This window comes from Centropristis striata, chromosome 23 (genome assembly GCF_030273125.1).
Source record: "Centropristis striata isolate RG_2023a ecotype Rhode Island chromosome 23, C.striata_1.0, whole genome shotgun sequence".
NCBI lineage: Eukaryota > Metazoa > Chordata > Actinopteri > Perciformes > Serranidae > Centropristis > Centropristis striata.
Window position 1 is genome coordinate 18,103,826 of NC_081539.1, and position 19,039 is coordinate 18,122,864.

The window sequence follows — 19,039 nt, forward strand, 5'->3', positions numbered from 1 at the left end:
AAACCAGACACCTCCATAGCCAAAACAACCCTGTGATCAGAAGTGCTGCTCTACCGCAAAATAAAAAAAATGGAGCTTTGTTTATCACTTTAAAAATTGTGAATTTCTGATGAATTCGCTTTAAGAATCTACAGTTATTTTCTTTTGTATGTACTAAATCTTAATGGGAAAATAAGAGCGAGTGATGCACTATGAAGAGCCATATAGAACCTATGACCCCAAAAAAACCATGAGAAGACGATTCTGCCTTAATTCCCAAATTGTTTGTTTTGAAAGTTTAAATTTAGAGAAGCAATTTACATGGAACAACAAATAACCAAGCCTGGAAAAGTAAACTCTTCATCTTATAAGCATACACAGTGAGATGGGATGGAAAATGACCTTCCTGTATAAAAATAATAATATATGTTTGTTAAGATTTATATATATGCGTATGTAATATATTTTTTTATTTTATGGGAGGTTTAAGGGAGTCTTTGTGTTGTAGTTTGAGTTTTGGCTGAATTACATTCGGTGGACTCAGTCTCCTGCCAGGGTCTCCGGGGAGATCCCCGTCTGAAAAGGATGGATTGAGAAGCACTTAATTAAACTAACAATGTGGCATTTCTGAAGGAGAAAGGAACACTTAAGATGTGTCAATAGACATCCAGAGTGCAACTGTTGTGAGCCCCTACAGCTGAGCCCCGACCAGCCATGCATAGCTCCAACAGCTGCAAAGAGCAGTCAAATACTTGTCAAGCCTCATTGGACCTATTAAAAAAAGAAACAATTATCTGTACATTGAGTTCTGCTCTATCTTCTCACTATGGACTCAGTGAAATCTATCCTCCGCTCAATGACCATTTCCCTCGCTCTGATCCTTTTTTTTGTCTCCTTTTTAATATTTATGTGTTTTGCTGATAAAGTGCACAGCTACTGCTACAGTCTGATGTCACTCACCCGTCCATATCTGTTGGCATAAGAACCCGTAAGCAAGGAATGGAAAACGATGATTGTTTCATCCAGGTCCCAGATGAAAACCCGCTGGAGAGATGGGGGGGGGCAGAGAGGGGAGAAGGAAGAAACAAAGAAAAACAGAGAGAATAGAGGCAAAATCAATGGTGCACTCTGTAGGGCTGCAAGGTGATCCTCCTGGTCAATAGGCCAGGAGCGTGTATTTGTGCGCCACAGGGACCAGGATCCATTTGCTTGGGTTGGTCACCGCAACACTCCTCCCATCACCCCACCACACGCTTTCCACTCCTGCCCTTTACATTAGAGTAATCAATAGTGACAAACTAATTAACTAGATATGTTAACAAGCCATGATCTCAGTGCTATAATGGGCGCTATTAACTTTAATACATATCATATTAATGAAGAGCCCTCTAAATTACCTAGTTTATTTTGACATATGGTCACTATCAGAGTGTTGTATGGCTCATGGTGGAACGGTACCATTGTGAGTTACAGCTAGTGTCCAGTCTTTAATGACTAGAATATATATATTATTCACTTCAGTGTTGACTCACTTAATCACATGCCTCATTGTTTATTTACAAGGTATACATGAGAACGTTATATATGTGTTTAGTGATGTCATATATTCCACAATGCATCAATAATGCATTTATTATAGTTAAGGAATCATACCTTTAAGAATTAATGCCCATCAAGTGTTAAAGCTGGTGTGGCAGCCATATAGTAAGTGGATTAGTGTCAATGTGCCTCAGACAGGGCGAGGCTGTCTGTCGCCAAGGTAGCGGGCTCACCCTACCTCAAGGTCGGAGTCAGGCGGCGGTGATGGGTTGTTGTTCCTTCTTCCCCGGCCACGTGACTTTCCATCCGAGGCCCGGCGCAATCGATCCGAATCTGAATCTTTAATGGGGGTTGATGGACTGTGGATGGTACTGTACTCCGCTGGAAGGAAGCAAAGAAGAAAGAAGGAGAGTATAAAAAGAGCGTTTCAAAGATGAGCTATTATTTGCTTTTAGCAAAGAAGTGTGAGTGACCATTTGTCTTGATGCAGGACAGACAGCTTCCTGGGACATATTTAGTGATTATGCAGGCCTACAGGTAACAAACATATTATAAATCAATTGCCGAACACAGTTACTAAAAGCTATTGTGCTCCATACTGATTTAATAAACAAGACGTAACGGAGCACATGCCAACTACAAATAGGAAAGATGTCATTTATCTAAATTGGACGACTGTGTATGAAATTACATTTATGTCTTCGGTGTTGATTGATGACAATTTCAAATGCATGTCATAAAACTGTGACTGACTTACAAAGATACAATCAGTGCTCTATTGCCAGATGATGCATTAATGTCACATAAAACTACATGTTTTCTACATCTGATTTCAATTTTAACTTTTTTCCCTTGCCACACTGCAGTATACTACAATTTCCTACTCATATTGTGCTTTTTGGCTGGGAGCAATAAAGATTTTTGGCCTTTAGCTCATGTTGTCTTATCAGGAGGAACTTCCAGTCAGTGAGAAGGCGGGGGTTCAGTGGCCCGCTTGTTGATTTAAAAAAGAAACATGGCTCTTAGCACGATCAAACTCCTGATATTCAGCGCACACAAGGCAACCCTGCAGCCTGTGTGGTACATTTACCTGCAGGGTTCTCTGTGAGGGCCTGGCTGGTGATGCCAGTGGGTGGCTCCTGGAGGGTGTAGGTGGTGGTGGTGGAGGGCGTGCTGGGGCTGGTGTTGTTACTTGTCATGTAGGGTGAAGTGTAGGGTGAGCTGTTGTAATACTGAGCATACTGCCCCTGGCCAAAGGCTGGATAACTGGCGTAGTCCTGTTGAGAAAGACAGGCAGAGTAAAAAAACAAAACAGAAGAGGTAAAGAAAGACATGTACAATGTGGTGTCGGAGAGGAGATTTAGATCAAAAAGGTGGAGAGAGACAAAAGGTAGCAGAGTTGAGGAAGAGAAGTAGGAGGTTTGGCAGAGTAATGTGAGATATGCCCTGCACCAGTGTTGCTACTTTACAGTGCAGATTCCAAAACATAAATGCAAACACATGTCCTACATCTGGACAACGATCTGTCTTGTTTTTTTTTCTTCTCTCTTTCCTCTGTGGCATAATACATTTGTGTTGGAGGAGGTACAGTAGATAATCCTGCATACAAAGCTTTTGACATCCTGAGTGATTTATGTTTGAATGTGTCACGGATGAAATGTAACATATTGAGAATGCATGTTTCATAAAGATTTCCAGGTTGGGAAGAAGTCTACAATTCAAACTTGTATAAACTGATAGCTGCATACGGACACCAGATCACAGAAATGGAGTGAGCAGAAGGAAGTGTGCGGCTACCTGTTGTGTGCTGTTGAAGCCAGTCGAGTTTGTCAGGGAGTTGTTTCCTGGATACAATCCTGTCGTTGTTGTAAAAGTACCACCTTTAGGGAAAAATAATAGAACTTTTAAGTTATGTATAGATCTTTTTTTTTAATCAAACAACATAATTAAATCTGCAGAACTGCAAGCAGGGCAGCGACAGAAATTAAATGGCACATTGTTTGGGGAAAAAAAGTTTTCTTTTGTGAAACAACTATTTGAGGTGGTGAACAGAGGGAGGCCTGAGGGAGCGCTACCAACAGTGGCCTTATCTTTCTCCTCTTCCTTCCTTATCAGTGATTGGATCAGGCCTGATGAATGACAGAGGGGGCAGAGAAGGGTGAGGGGTGGACAGGACCTGCTCCCAAAGCTGTCCAAGCCCGCACAATGTGAGGAAGACAAGAGACTTTTGTGTGTGAGCTACCGAAGGGTGGCGTGGGGGTGAAGGAGGGGGGTGGAAACGATGGATGCACTGGGACGGAGCGTGAGGGTGCCAGGGGGGAGTACATGGGCAGTGTAGTGAGACAGAGATGTATAGGGATGGAGGGTGAGGAGCACCCGGGGGGGGTTTGCTGCTGACATCCAGCTCCAATGAATATGTATGCTCCTCTTTTCACTTGCTCAAAGGATGGTCCTCCTGGGTAATTAAATCATTCAAAGGAGCTGATAGCATCTAATGGCTTAATAATATACATGACATGAGTTATAGAGGAGAGAAGCAGCGGCAGCCCCCAGGGGCACGACTTCTCTCTTCAGCGGCCATCCACCTGTACTATCATGTCAGGCAGGAGAGCAGCAGGAGGGGCAGCTTAAAGGGATTACAGACTGCCGAAGAGACTGCAGGGGATAAGGAGAGCATGAGAGAGTTGTGTATACTGAAGCCAAATTTGATTCCAAATACTATTTTTTCTTATGGCTTAGGATCTTTCAATATGTTAGAACAAAAACAGTTATATTGCTCTTAAACATTTCATTCTGACAAATAAACACTATAAATGTAAAATAAAAACATAAATGACTAAAAGTTGCTTCAAATTTACAAAATTAAAATAAAAACTAAATGTGTTCTTAAATGACAATTGCTATTAAGGAAATAACATTATATAAATATTATAACGCCACTACAACAGGGCTGAATGATTTGGAGAAAATATCTAATTTTGATTATTTTGACTGATATTGCAATTGCAATATGATTAACAATATTGGAGGAAATTATTTTTCCAGTATTATCCTAATTTTCATTAAATTGATTATGATGTGATTTTTTCTTTTTTTTTTCCTTTCTGTGGAATATGATTTGTAGGCTGGGACATCTCTGCAGCACCACAATACTTAATATATTAATAATAGATATTATCACATACTTTGCCTCCTGTGATTTGGATTTTCCACTAGTCCATTTTTTATTTTCGATAAAAATTTGATTAATTGTTCAGCCCTACAGCATAACATACGACTTATCAAGTAAAATAAATTGAAGTCAAAATGTTGTTTCTCTTGCATGTAGCCACAATCATGTTATACAGAGCAGTTAATCAGTGTTTGAGTTGATGTGTAAGAGTAGGCACTCTAAATACAAAGCATAAATATTACATGCACTCAAGTTTAATTAATTGTGAAGGCCAGAATTGTGATTGCAATTATTATTGGATTATTATTCAGCTTGATGCACCTGCATTGATCTGCATGCTAATTATATGTAAACATAAATACAAAAAAAATACTATGGTAAAGACATTTGTGGACTTTCTCTATAGTGTATTACAATGTCATTACAAATAATCTAACAAAAAAAGGCAAAAATTGCCAGTATGTCATAGCAGTTTTTCCAACCATTAAAAAATACGGCTTTAGTACTTGCTTCTGTTCATTGACAAATCACTTCTACCGGGAACATGATTTAGCTCTACCATTGCATTATTTAAAAAAGGCTTCTTCACTTATCACCACAGTGATCCTCCTGCAGCCAAAAAATACCCCGTAGCTTGAGTGAAAACGAAGGGGGGAGATAAATTTTATGTTCCTAAATGGGGGCGTAATTACACCTTTGTTCCCAGAGACAAACAGAGGGAGCTCCTTTCATCCTCTGGTCATTGGCCCCATCAGGAGGGCCCTCCCACACCGTGACAAACGTGAAGCAGCTTTCAGAACAGGGGGGAAGGATCAGGGAAGTGGAGGGGGGCACGACGGGTACCGTATGGAAGAAAGCACGGAAAAGAGAAGACGTAGTGCAGTGTTTAGCCTTGTCAGTTAGCTAAGTACCCAGCACTGTGGCCAAAAAAGAGAAACAAATACCTCCCAAGCTCCCAAGATTTACCAGGATCCACTAATTATTTGTGCAGTTTCTCACTCTTTGCTTCCTGCAATTACACACATAGCAGATTTTCCTTGTTCTTCATTCTGGCCTCTACTGGTTATTTTCATCAGAACTGTTCACTCTCTTTGTTGTTTTGTGTGATATTTCAATGCCTGCAGGAAGGGATTTCGAAACTTTTGTCTTCTCCGCAGAAAGTTCAACATCAAGTGAAAGTCTGACAGAACAATAAGACAGAGACGAGGAGGAGTAAGGCTGCGAAGGACAACAAATTAGCCTAATGCACAGTTCAAACAGTCATAAAAGCTCTCACTGGCAGGGTTTGAGGGTTGCTCTGTGGAGAACAAGGAGCCACATAAAAGCCGAGGGGACCCCCGCTAGCAGTGAGAATGAGCCCATGCTGTTGGGAGTGGTGGTGCTGGTTATAGTAGGGGGAGAAAGAGGGGGTCTTGTGGTTTCCCGGGGGGCATGTTTTCTCTCCCTCCCCCTGTCCTGCTCCAGTTAGTTCACTCACTCAAGACCAGACATCATCCCTCCCTCCTCTCCTCTTTCCCTCCTGCCTTCTGGCTCCACAATTGGAAGTCCATTTGCTTTGCTTGATCAGTCCCCTTGCCATGGGCTATGTCTATCATCAGTGCACAATATTTGTAGCAGAAGTTTGTATGCCCCACTTGGGAATAGGCTATCAAGTCCAGATGGGACTCTACTTTTAAAAAGGCAACAGAGGCTTCAGCTTCTTCAGCTCACACTGCCACTGGGACAGAATGCTGGAATCCAATTATTCACCTAATTAGCATCTGCTCAGTCCCTCTATCAGCAAAATCTCCCATCTCTTCACACAACTCGGATGTTTGTCTTGTTTTTTTGAGAATCCATAACATGCACTACATAAACTGACACAAGGCATTGCAAAATGAAGGCTGGTCCCCTTTACGATTTGATGCTACAACTTTAGCACCCATACAGAGCTCCATGGCATTGGGCATGAACGCATGGAGTAAAAACATTAATCTAATCGTCCTCTGCCTTGACAGCTGGCCACAGGCTGGTGGCAGGGACACTGACAGAGAGGGGGAGTATCAGATGTGGAAAAAAAAGAGTCTTTGGTTGGGACACCCAGGCCTGGGGCACCTCGCCCAGGCAGATCAATAGGCCAGAAAGAGTAATGGTGATGGTGTGGCTGAGGGCCAGAGCCACAGTTAGAGAACTCAAGGCCAGAATAGTGGTCAATCTGTCATCTAACATGGCTGTCAATTACTAACGCACTTAACGCTACGTGGGGCATCCGATAGCCAGAGATAGCAAGAGACAGTGAGGGAGAGACAGAGTTAGACGAAGGGGAAGGAGAAAGACAGCAGTATAAGAGCATAATACTGGGAAGATGAATGGGCACATAATACTGTCATCGTGAGTTAAACCACTGAGGGCAGGATAGCAGCTTGAACATTCTGCCGTACACGCTCCGTCTCTTGTTGCCTTTCTTCCTCTCTCTCTCTCTCTCTGCCTCTCCTTTTTCAGGCGCTCGGCTGCGCGCTGCAAAACTCCGGCTGTGGCCGACTGTATTTGGTTAAGAGGCGTGGAAAAGAGGCTTCCCCGTGCCACATCTGCTGCTGAGCTGGCGTTATTTATTGTGAGATGCTCTAGAGGCTTTTCAACAACATGAGGAGATGTTTCTACTGTCACACATTAGATACTACAGGAGAGAACACAAAGACCATGTTAGCTGTTAGCTAACTGTCCAGTGCAGGTGGAACACGGGCTTTTTGAACTAATAAAAACACAAAGTAATAGAAACGCTACATGACAGAAGGCTTGATCTACATTTAAACAGAATGTATGACTGGACAGAGAGAGCAGAAGAGGGGGAGTGCAGGGTGCAACAACTCATCTCTATTGGTTTCAAGGCCATAAATCTCTAAGGTCTCAGCTCTTAAACAAATACAAATATGATCACAGGGAGAGAAAAAACAACAGCTGGGGAGTGGGGAGGACATGGCTGGTGCCTCCTAAGTGCCTGCCATTTTTCCATCTGTGTTGATTCTTTTAAGAGGAGAGGAGAGGGAGGCAGCCGTCGTGGCTGCACATAACGACCAACGGGATGCAACCATCTTTTGGGGTGAATGTGAGGGCCGTGTTGTGAATCAGTCTGACTCTGCATGCTATTAAATCAGGGACAGGGACCTTTTTCCCTTATCTTTTTTTTTTTTTTTAAAGAGTACAATAAACCTTATTTGGATGGGCTAAACAGAGGGAACACATGGCAGAAGCATTGAAATGAGACGGTGTAAGGAAGAAGAAAGAGGGTAAAAGTGATACTGGCAAAGGTGCGTACTTCAAAGGACAGAAATAAATAAACAGCAAGAACAAAACAGGACTGAAATGTACTGGCAACCAGATATCAAAATCTGTTTTGTAGTTCTGTAAACTTCTCATGTTGTTAGTCATCTCTAATATTTTGCTGCAAACATGTTACAACTTAAAATTGGACCGGCTGCCAGTTTTAGAGGGAGAGTGATGGCATCTCATGCTGCATTTTGACACCACACAAACATACAAACTGGCATGTGAGGATGCAGAGGAAAAAAAGATGAAGGATTCACAAAGAAGTCCTCACCCTGCATCTGGTAACTGTAGGGGGCCTGTCCTGTCTGCGGCGTGGTGAAGCCGGAGCTGTAGCTGAGGAAGCCCGTCTGTCCTGGGGATTGGGACTGGGTCAGACCCCCCTCCGTCTTTATGCCTGCCCACAATGGACCTAAATCAGTTAGTGACACCAGATCGGTTTGATGCACAGACAACAGTCAACACACAGGTTTAAATTACACTGGACACAGCAAAGGGACACAGCCTCTGTCTGTTAGCATAACACACTTAGCACAATGGACAAGCGCTGATTATCTGATTAAAGATTTTTACAATCATCAGTTGTTTAGAAATATTATCTGGCACTGGGTTCTGTCCCACTGCAAAGGAGTTGTCTCGTTGGCTGTAAAAACAAAAAGGCATTTTAGGACTTTGATTGTTTGATTTCATGTTATCATTATTATTATTATTATTATTATTATTATTATGATCTAAGATAAGTAATCTGTGAAAAGATGCACAAGTAATAAAACATTCTGCTTGCATTTGTAAGTTAAACTCATCACTGCTTACATTCAATCAGTCACGATGCAGTTTCTATGCAGCGGTAGGTTGCAGGACTCCATTCAAATAAACAGTGTAAATTCCTCCACATATTGGAGAACGTTTTGGGGTCAAAACACTCTAAAGACTTTGGACAAATAAAGCCTACAGTGAGCCATGCACTCTGTGCTTTCTCTTGCAATGCCAGACGAAAGCAGTTTTTGTTTTCAGATTTTTATCATTAATCTTTCAGATCTATCTGAACAGCCTGACAAGCAAATTCTGTTTTATTGCAACAAAGGAGAATATGCAGGCACTAAACAACAACTCAGCATCTCTGCAACTGCTGCTTTCTGAATTGTGGGAACTTGTTTTGTAATGAGCAAGGTCTGACCTTTCAGGGAATATTTAGTTGTAGTTAACATGCATCTTTTAGCAAAACAAGAGGAGGTTTTGGTGTGTGTTAGAGGATTCTTACCATAGGCTGGGATACCGTAGGGCTGGCCAGGCTGGGGGTAGCTAGCATAAGCTGCGGCCTGCTGCATTCCTGTGGTGTACTGCGTCTGCCCATACGCAGCCATATTTTGGGATGAAGGGGTAGGAAGAATATGCGGATATGTTCTGCTATTTGAGAAAAGAAACAAAAGACAAAAGTGAGAAAGGAAGGCAGGCAAAGAAAGGGGACCATGTTTTACCCCTAAAACCAAAACACAAACTTTGCAAACTGACAAATTCCTTGTGATTGTGCTACTTCATTTTAAACACTGAGCCAAGCTGCAGGACAGATAGCATCGCACAGCTCATATACATTGTGAAAGAACAATAAATGGCAAAGGAAATTTTTGAAGATAATAATTACAACAGATTTGAGAGTGTGCAAGCTGCAGACATCCAGGCAAACAAAGCCAGTCGAAAACCTCCGATCTAGCAGAAGGATCTAATTAAAGATCCAAATGAAGTTGGATGCTGCTTATTTTTTAAAGAAAAATAAAAGAAGCCTTACTTGGAAGGGTAAATCTGTGGAGAGAACTGGTGAGTTTGTCTTGGGCTGAAGCCACTGGTTCCAATAGCTGAGGAGAGTTAAAAAGAAAAGAGGCAAGCACATATTTAAACATTAAGAAATAAGGTAAATATTATCTTTTGCCAACAGAACTTCTGGATTCCAAGGAAACAGTAATTACATTGCATTACTCTATTTATTTCGGTAACCTTATTTAAGGTTGAAAACCGGAGAGCAATAATGAAGAAAAATAATCAGGTAAGAACATCAGGTTTTTCTGCTGACCTGCGTATCTCTGACTGAGATACTTCTGGGCTGCTATGACGACCGCTGGTGTAAACACACACAGGATGGTCTGAATCAGTCTCGGCCTGTGGCTTCAGTTGCCTTGGGCCTTTCAAGCCACAACCACATTGGAAGTGACATCACTGATTGCAGGTAATGAGTGCTACTGCATAATCATTCCTTCATTAAGTGTATGACTATGTGGTTCCACGGTGCTGTTAACTTGTGAAAGTTCAGCCACAAATAACTCACAGAAGTTCACTTGTTTTGAATCTGCAGTAGGAATCATAGAAGACACACAGTGGTCGTCACTGTTCGGGCTGTTTTTTTGTTACGTAACATCTCAAATAAACTCTACTTATTGAAAAAATTTACATTTTTTTTAAATCAAGAGTTCAATTTGCAAAAACAGATAAAAGCTATTACATAAGCCAACACAATTTTGACTGTTTTTCCCTTGATAGCCCAAGAAAAATATTATTAAGGAAAATTACAAAAGTTTGATCTTATTGAAAACACCCAGTAGAAGTTTGATTGATATTCCCTGGACTGCACAAAGAAAATAACAACACAACAACATGATATAGGAAAATACATTTAAAAACATTATATTTTGTTTTGCAAATTAACTCTTCAAATGTTGCCTGTAAGCCTCAGTTCTAAAATTCAAAATATCAATTTAGTTGGGAAAAGTAAAATATATAAATTCTTTACAAAATCCAAAATTCCTAACACACAAAAGCACACACTAGACGTACTATACAGTTGCACTAAAAAGTGCTATTATTTGTTCTAATTAAATTCATAATTTTAGAAATAGTTGGTATAATTTAGAGTAGATTTATATCTAAATTTGAAACAGAACAGAATAACTTTTAAGTATATTACAATACATTAATAAATTAAAGTTTGATAATACATCCACATTTAATTAAATTCAGGCAACAATCACAGTTCTGTCGCATTTAACTGCAGCGGAGTGGCACAGTTTTGAAACATCTGTCTAATTGGTCGTGACATGTAAAATAAGGGATTTGGTTGCGGGGGAGCGCTAACTGTATGTAACTGTATGCTGTAACCCCTCACACACGTTATTAATATTGAACACTTTTCCCACATCAGCAGCACCTGCCACTGGACAAAACCTGCTCTTCTGAACAGAGCGCTGGGTTTCCCCGTGGAGGATATGGGGTATAAGATTACTAAATTTCATTAATATTGTCAGAGACAAAAGTCATAGCAGTGATTTATGCGCTTCTAGCGTTAAGTATCAAGTACTTAGTTAAACAGTTAAAGAAATACAGGAAAATTAGCAGCAAGATAATACCATGCACAGTTGGATACAGTTCTGTTAATACATGTTTATAGAAAATAGAAGAGAGTGCTGCAGGTTGACATAGATACTGGTGAGGGTGGAAAAAAAATAAGCTAAAAAGTTATCACATTAGTGATTATTTCTCTTGCAATTCCTACAATGCTCATTATACTCTCAGGCTTTATTTAGAGATGTGCTTGTGTGTGTGTGTGTTTATGTGCATGTGTGTGTGATGTTCCCGTGCTGAGAGGAGGGTGTGAAAACCGTGGCTCTGACAGGGCGATAGGGTAACAGCCCGCGGAGAGCGAGGGCCACTGGGACGCCATGTCACTCCACTGGACAGACAGGTTCAGTGCATTACAGGTCATAATTCAGTCCTCACTGGCATGAGAACCAGTAGCGTTAACACACACATACACAACACACACACACACGTGCAAGCAAGCACAGCATATAAATATGCTGACAAAGGTAAGGGAGAGTCGCTTGTTCTTAAATACACACACACACACACACACACACACACACACACACACACACACACACACACACACACACACACACACACACTCACACACAGACGCACATTATATCGGTGGAGCTGAAGACACATTTCCTGGGGCCCGGCTTATAGGACACCCATCTCTAGGCTCATCTCTCACTAATCAGTTCTGCAGCTGTGTGTGTATGTGTGTGAGAGAGACAGCCAGACACATGAATGCCCACGCACACACGCACAGACACACACACACAGTCCTCCAGCCTCACCTGATCCTGAGAAGCTGTCTAGAGAGGTGTCTGCTACCGAGGTGGCGATTTCGCTGCTGCTCATTGGCTCGGTTTTAACTGCAAACAAAGAAGCCACATTGTCACCAAAAGCACCCAAATCAAGTCTGGAAAAAGAAAAGACAAATAAAAAAAGTAAGATTAATGTCTAACTACCTCAGGTTTTCAGATTTTTACATTCACAATATCATAAAAAGTTCCTTAGTTTAGAAAAAATACTACACAGGGAGCAGGTAGAAGTCAAACAACATTCTAACAGTATTTAATATAATGTTGATAATTTAAATACATTCCATCTGTGTCCATTCAAATAGTTTATGTATTATTTTTTTGTATTTTATTATTATCATTAATTCATTTTTATGGGATTTCTCTGACAAAAGAGTTACGCTTATCTCTACCACTCATCAGAGAAAAGTATACTATTTTTTGACATGTGCTTGAGTCGTCTCCTAATGTAAAACTTATGAATTTATTTTAGAGATATATTTTAACCATTTTGAAAGAGCGATATAAATCAAACTTTAATTTGACAGTACATTCTAGTTACAAAAAAAATAAATTGTCAATTATATTTATTGATAAATTACTGTCTTGTCAGTACTTGAAATAAAAACCATTACTGTAGATGTGTGTTGGAGTCACAGATAAAAAAGAGCTCCGCAGGGAGGTACAACTACAATTGAAATGTCAAGGAAATGTATGGTGTATAAAATCTTTTTAAGAGTGTAGCGAACGCTGTTTGACCTTGGCTCCATTATACAGCTCAGCGATAGATCTGCAAAGACAATTTCACAGCTTTCTGACAGCTCAGGAATCTTTGAAATCAATCCATTTCACTTCAGGCGGGCTGGAAGACTTTTTTTTTTCTTTTTTTCTCCTCTTTTTGGCAAAACAAATTGACAATGTGGGCAAGGGAGTCATGCTCAGTGAAATCCCCCATGGTTGAAGAAGCCATTTGCTGTCATGTTTTACATGTTTCCGCTATGCTCGTTCAGTGCAGAAACACATGTTGACGAGGGGCAATTCTTTTGAACAACACACCGATGAAAAAATAGTGGTAAGGTGCATGCATAAACTAGCACACACTCAGTTCACAGAGCACACAATAACCACTGTATTCAGGAAACGGCATGGAACGTTCAAATGAAAACAAAATGCACAGTATGCAAGTTCACAATCTGACCATTCATTAACCATGGACTCAAATTCAGTTGGCGTCAAATCATGCTTGAGAGAATACCACAACAATTACAGCAAATACCAGAGTTTCTGAATGAAAGGCACAATAGTTGAGGCAACTTTTTTTTTTTAATTTTGCAGCTGATAAATAAAATACTTTTAGGACTTTAAAAATTCTAATTCAATTTCCAAAACTCCAAAGAGTACTTTCATTCTTGCGCTCAGTCAAAAACACCAAGTATTGTCCTTTCATTGTGTCACCAAGAGTAGACAAACCTGCAGCGGACTGTGAGTTAGAACCTAACAACCAGTCTGCAGTGGTAAGCATTGTGATGTTATCACCTATGGGAAAGAAAGAATGGCAAAGGGACACATGACAGTTTGCACCATGTCTACAGGTACATTGTGTCATCAATACACAGAAGAGTAAACCCTGAGCTCAAAGAACAGACTAAACTGAAGATTATGTGACGTGGGGATGTTTTTAATAAGGCGTGTTGGTTTGTGACATGGGCATGACTGCTTCACTAAACAAAGGCTCAGATTTAAGGTGAATCACCTGAGTAAATTGTACAGTAGAGACCTCATGCAAAACTCTGTCATTTCCATGCTGTGGGCTTTGAATAATTACATGGTTGCTTAGATAAACAGCTAATAGTCACTGGAAAACAACTACTGGTAGCACTGAATAGTTTAAGCTGTGAGTGCTAGGGCAGCAAAAATGAAGTGCATTTTTTACTGGTTGTTTAATACTATAATACTGAAAAAAATAAATTGTAATTCACTGTTAAAAATACTGAATGTATACTTCAATGCACACTTGCATCAGCTTTATTTAAAAAAAAAAAGCATAAACACTACACTGAATTCCTTCCACATTGAATGCTATAATACAGCTTCTGTCACCAGCCCTTTTAAAATTTAGAATAACATACAAGACACAGAGTGCAGCTAAAGAGCAACAGCAGCGCACACATACCTTCAGTGCCATTGGGTGTCATGGAATTGTTATTGATGTGGGAGTTGTCGAGGTTGGGACCATTAGGAGATTCACTGCTTCCACTTACTCGGCTGTGAGGACTGGCTAGATCCTGCATTTCCATAGACCTGACGAGACACACACGCACATGCACACAGCAAATCAAATTACACATATCACTCTGGTTTCAGGGAAGACATGCAGCTCTAAGACACAATGCAGTGTACCCAATATGCATAATCAAGTACTCAAGATTAAGGTGAATAAAAGAGTGTTGAGTTATAAAAACAGAAAAAGTATTAGTAAAAAGTTTTTTCCAGTAAACTACATTTAAAATCTATAATTCACTGCAATTTTACTTACTTACTTGCATGTGATATTTTAAATCATTTTTCGAATAATAATGCTTTTATATGATACCAATGACAAGGAAAAAATTAAAATGTGAAAATTAAATATACGAGGCAAACACACACACTTTCTCTCTCTCTGTCTCTCTTTCTCTCTCTCTCACACACACACACACACACACACACACACACACATATGCAAAAAAAACAAAAACAGATTAGAATTGCAAGCTCTGAAATTAATCCTAAACATTTTGACAAGGCAGTTTTTGATTTCTCTCATTACAACAATCTCATTGCAAGTCATCGTTTTACATGAAGTGAACACAAAGTGTTTACTGTCAATTTACTGTGATGTATCTTTAAGCAAAAATTGCCTTAAGTGTATATCGTTTTGTGTGGTATCGAAGACTGTTAACAGATGTTTGCTGGTTTGAGGCAATGGTTAATGTGCCTGTTAAAAGTGCAGCACTCTGCTTGATTGTAAGAGCCCATGCCTCAGTGATGGGCAGATGAGAAGCTCATGAGGCATGTGTTTGCTCTGGCAAGCTCCTTAATTGTTACTGTGTTTATACAAAAGACCACGCCACTGAAAACATTATTCTATCTTCTCATTTGTGCGCTCAAAGGATTTGATCGAGTGTAGACAATAGAGTAGAAAGAAGGCACGAATGATTTGAAAAGTACGGCCACAAACTCTAGACCCCATTTGTTTCTGCCACTGTTCCCACTGCAATAGTAAGTTAATGAAATTAGGACAAAATGTTTTGTACATTATACTGCCATTTCCAATTATATTCCAGGGTTCTGGATATCTCTGCTATCGATAAACATTGGCCTTTTACACAAGGCCACAAAGATAAATGCTCAGAGTAGTCTGAGTGCTATCAGATGCCATGGAGAAACCAGAATTATGAGATAAAAAGATTAAATTATGATATGCATTTACTCTATTTAAGATGATATTATAGTGTTATGATATTATGATAGCTTGGCAAATGTAGTCATTTCTTGTGGTTAAAGAACAATTTAATTATTAATGGAAAATATATATATTTTAAGCTTTACTTTACAAAAAGAAAAGACGAAGAAACAAGCAAAAATAAATCTGTAATATTAATTTAAAAACAATGGCACAACAGACTAAGTTGGCCCTTTAACACAAACTAAAATAATGGAAGCTGCATTGCCTTTTTCCCAGAAGTATATTAATTTACTTCCCTCTCGAAAAATATCACACAAAGCATACAACACACACAGAGATACACACATATGCGCATTAAGGATCCTCCAGAATAAACTAACCCTATTTCCACATTTCAACCTCACTACTTAACGCTGGTTTGTCCTACTTTGCCCAAACTTTTTTTCTAATGGCTAAAAAGTCTTTAACAAAATCAGCAGGCTTAGAGAAGTTGAAAATTGTTTAGCGTGTCTACGGCAAACTCTGATGCCACACAGAGAGCTACATGTCTCTGATGCTGCTGGCACTGGCTCAACTGAGCTCTTACCTGCACCTAGATGGCTTTGAGTCCTCACAAACCACACTCCCTTTCTTTACTCTGCCTCCACCTGCCCCAGCAGAAACAATGTCACTCCTTGTTATTGCAGCTCCATGTCACAGTCCAGAGCCATCCATGACACAAAAAGGCTTGTCTGAGAAAACATTATTGTTATTCTGGAGCAGAATGGGAAGAGGGCTAGCGGGGGAACAGAGGCGCACATTGTCTCTCTCCGAGCCGCAGCCCTACTCCGCTGTTGTTTCCTCCTCCAGGTCCTCCCTCCTCCCTGAGCAAGGGGAGCACAGCCAAATGACGGAAAGGTGATTCATCATTGGTCTACGACAGCTGCAAACTGGATTAGCCCTCCCCCAATCAACATGCAAAGCGGCTTAGCCAAGGTAAGCAGGAAGGGGTGGGGGGGTGTGGGGGTGAAGGTAGGCAGAGGGGTGAGGGGTTGGGGGGAGCAGGAGCTGAGGGGCAGCAGAGGGTGGGAGAGCCTGCCCGCTTTCCTGCTTGAGGTAGCCTGCTGCTGGAAGGAAGATGGGACTTGTTGAGCACAGACAAGTCAAGCGTGACACCCCTAGCATCTTCAGCAGATCTTTCATCTGCAATTGACACTATCTGAAATTTATCAGCACTCCCCCTCCCAGCATACTGACAGGTCCTAATGACCGTCAGGGCTGCTTCCCGCGGGCCTGCCCCAGCCTGGGGCTATGGCACAGAGCAGAAATACACAACTTCCTACTAACTTCACAGCCTATTCACAATGGACAGAAAGGCAGAAAGAGAACAATGTATATGCTCACACAGACATTATATAAATCTTTTTCTTTCTCTGTGGCAACACAAAAACTCATGCTTGTGTCTTTTTTTATGTCTTTTGGTTCAGCACACAGAGACACATAACTCATGGCCTGTATGTCTGCATGCACACACGTATGCACAGGGCACTTCAGAGGCCCCCAGATCAGTGGTGCAAATGCACACACACAGACACACACACACGCAGGGCACTTTAGAGGCCCCCAGATCAGTGGTGCATCTCAGACAATGAAGGAGACTGGAAACAAGAACACGGAGAGCATATGGAGCCACATATGTTTCCTATGACGCTACGAATGCCTCTATTACTCTCCTTTAGCTGACAGTTACATTTTGCTGTCCACTCCCGCTCTGCTCGTCTCTCTCCAAACATCAAGCAGAGCCATATACTTGCATGGCTATAACACTATATTAGACCTGACTCCAGCCCACCATGGGAATACAGGGTCCAAAAAAGGTCAAAGGTATTCAACTGGTCAGGAAAAGGGACATATAAAGTCTTTTTTTCAAAAATCCGAGCATGATTTTTTTAATGGCTGACTGTTTACATGAGCCAGGGTAACCTGAGCTGCATGGTCTTAAGTTTTTTTCTCCTTTTTTCAGCAGGCTTTGCTCTTCACACCAAGGCAAAGCCTTCATGAATACCATTCCAGCTTTACAATTTGCCTACTCTCCCACTGCTAATGGTACAGCCATCTTAGCAAAAATAACCATTATATTTCATTCTCACTTTAGAGGCTACAGACAACAGCAGTGCCTCCTCCTGGCATTTATGCAGAGGGAATGTAAAAATATCACTGGAGAAGAAAGTCCACGGAGGTAAAAGCCATAAAGACGAAAGAGAAACACATTTTGCCACAGCACATTAACAGCGATCACAGAGTTGGGGGAAGTTGTGGAGAGAGTGTGTTGTGGTGGAGAGATGTGGTATGGTGTGTGTGAGTGTGTGTGGTGGCTGGTTTCTCTGTACAGCAGTGCAGGCCAATGAAGCCATTACCATGCTGGTGTCTCAGCCACTGCCAGCAGGTGAAACCAGCCAGGTGAAGAGACAGAGGGGGGAGATGGGAGAGGAGAAGGGGAGGGGGACAGGGATTTAAAAGCACAAGCCTTTCTTCTGTGCCGCTAAATATTTATTGTTTTAAAAAAAGCGCTGCATTCAGCATCTTTGATGTGCTTCTTACTTCAACCTGAACTGCCAGGTCTTTGAAGCTAACAAGAACAAAGCCAGGCTAGATGAAGCACTGGAAGTGTCATCAAGAAAAAAAGAAGAAGTGCCACAACACGCTTCACTCACGGTTGTTTGCTGGCCCTTTTGTTTCGCTTTACTTATTTCAAGACCTGCGTCTCCAAAGGTAAACACAGGCACAGCCAAGCTTTTAGCATAGATCATCTCAGCATGCAGGCTGTCTGACCCGGCACAAATCATTTCTTCACCTTTGCTACATATTCCATTACTATTCTGCAAACAGTTTCCAGGTTGTTATATCACCTGCAAACAGATTTGTTTAAAAGTATTTTTGCATAATAAAGTGTACTGTTGCAAATAAAAATACTAAGTGAAAAGGATATATGAGTGAATATGCTTTGTTTATTCCCTTTCTCCACAAACTGTATCATCCTGACTAGATATTAATTTTATAGGACAAAGTCTATAGCCCTTTGGATTTTACAGTCTATGTAAGCCATGTGTTGTGAGTTACAACTTTTGAAAAACAATGCTTTAATCAAAATCTAACTTTAAAACAACTAATCCCCACTTAAGCTGGTCAGCTGAATCCACATGGTGGCCCAGGAAAAATAAATCCACTCTCAAAGAATGTAGATGCAGACAACAATTGAACACAGATGTGAGTGGAATTAGGCACAGTTTACAAAATGCTACACTTCACTTGTGTCTCTATACGTGGCCGAAAAAATGACGGCTGCCAGCAAATGCAACATTAAATAGCTCGGTGCCTTTTTTTATCCCTAAAAGTCAAGTATTTTAATTGAGACAGGTATTGCATATTTTTTTAGAAAATGGAAGGGACATTCAAAATTAT

General features: G+C 40.8%; 1 protein-coding gene across 1 annotated transcript in view; it reads right to left on the bottom strand.

Annotated features, from left to right (window-relative positions):
• eya1 (EYA transcriptional coactivator and phosphatase 1) overlaps positions 1-16,203 on the bottom strand; it is a 35,664-nt gene extending 19,461 nt beyond the window's left edge. The window contains exons 1-11 of the mRNA XM_059327328.1: positions 16,185-16,203; positions 14,324-14,451; positions 13,621-13,686; positions 12,145-12,222; positions 9,780-9,846; positions 9,255-9,400; positions 8,268-8,390; positions 3,316-3,398; positions 2,609-2,795; positions 1,757-1,899; positions 940-1,023 (exon numbers count right to left, since the gene is read on the bottom strand). Of these exons, the coding sequence (XP_059183311.1) occupies positions 940-1,023; positions 1,757-1,899; positions 2,609-2,795; positions 3,316-3,398; positions 8,268-8,390; positions 9,255-9,400; positions 9,780-9,846; positions 12,145-12,222; positions 13,621-13,686; positions 14,324-14,447 (1,101 nt within the window). The 5' untranslated portion in view covers positions 14,448-14,451; positions 16,185-16,203. The remainder of the gene's footprint in view (positions 1-939; positions 1,024-1,756; positions 1,900-2,608; positions 2,796-3,315; positions 3,399-8,267; positions 8,391-9,254; positions 9,401-9,779; positions 9,847-12,144; positions 12,223-13,620; positions 13,687-14,323; positions 14,452-16,184) is intronic.
• Between the last annotated feature and the right edge of the window lie 2,836 nt (positions 16,204-19,039).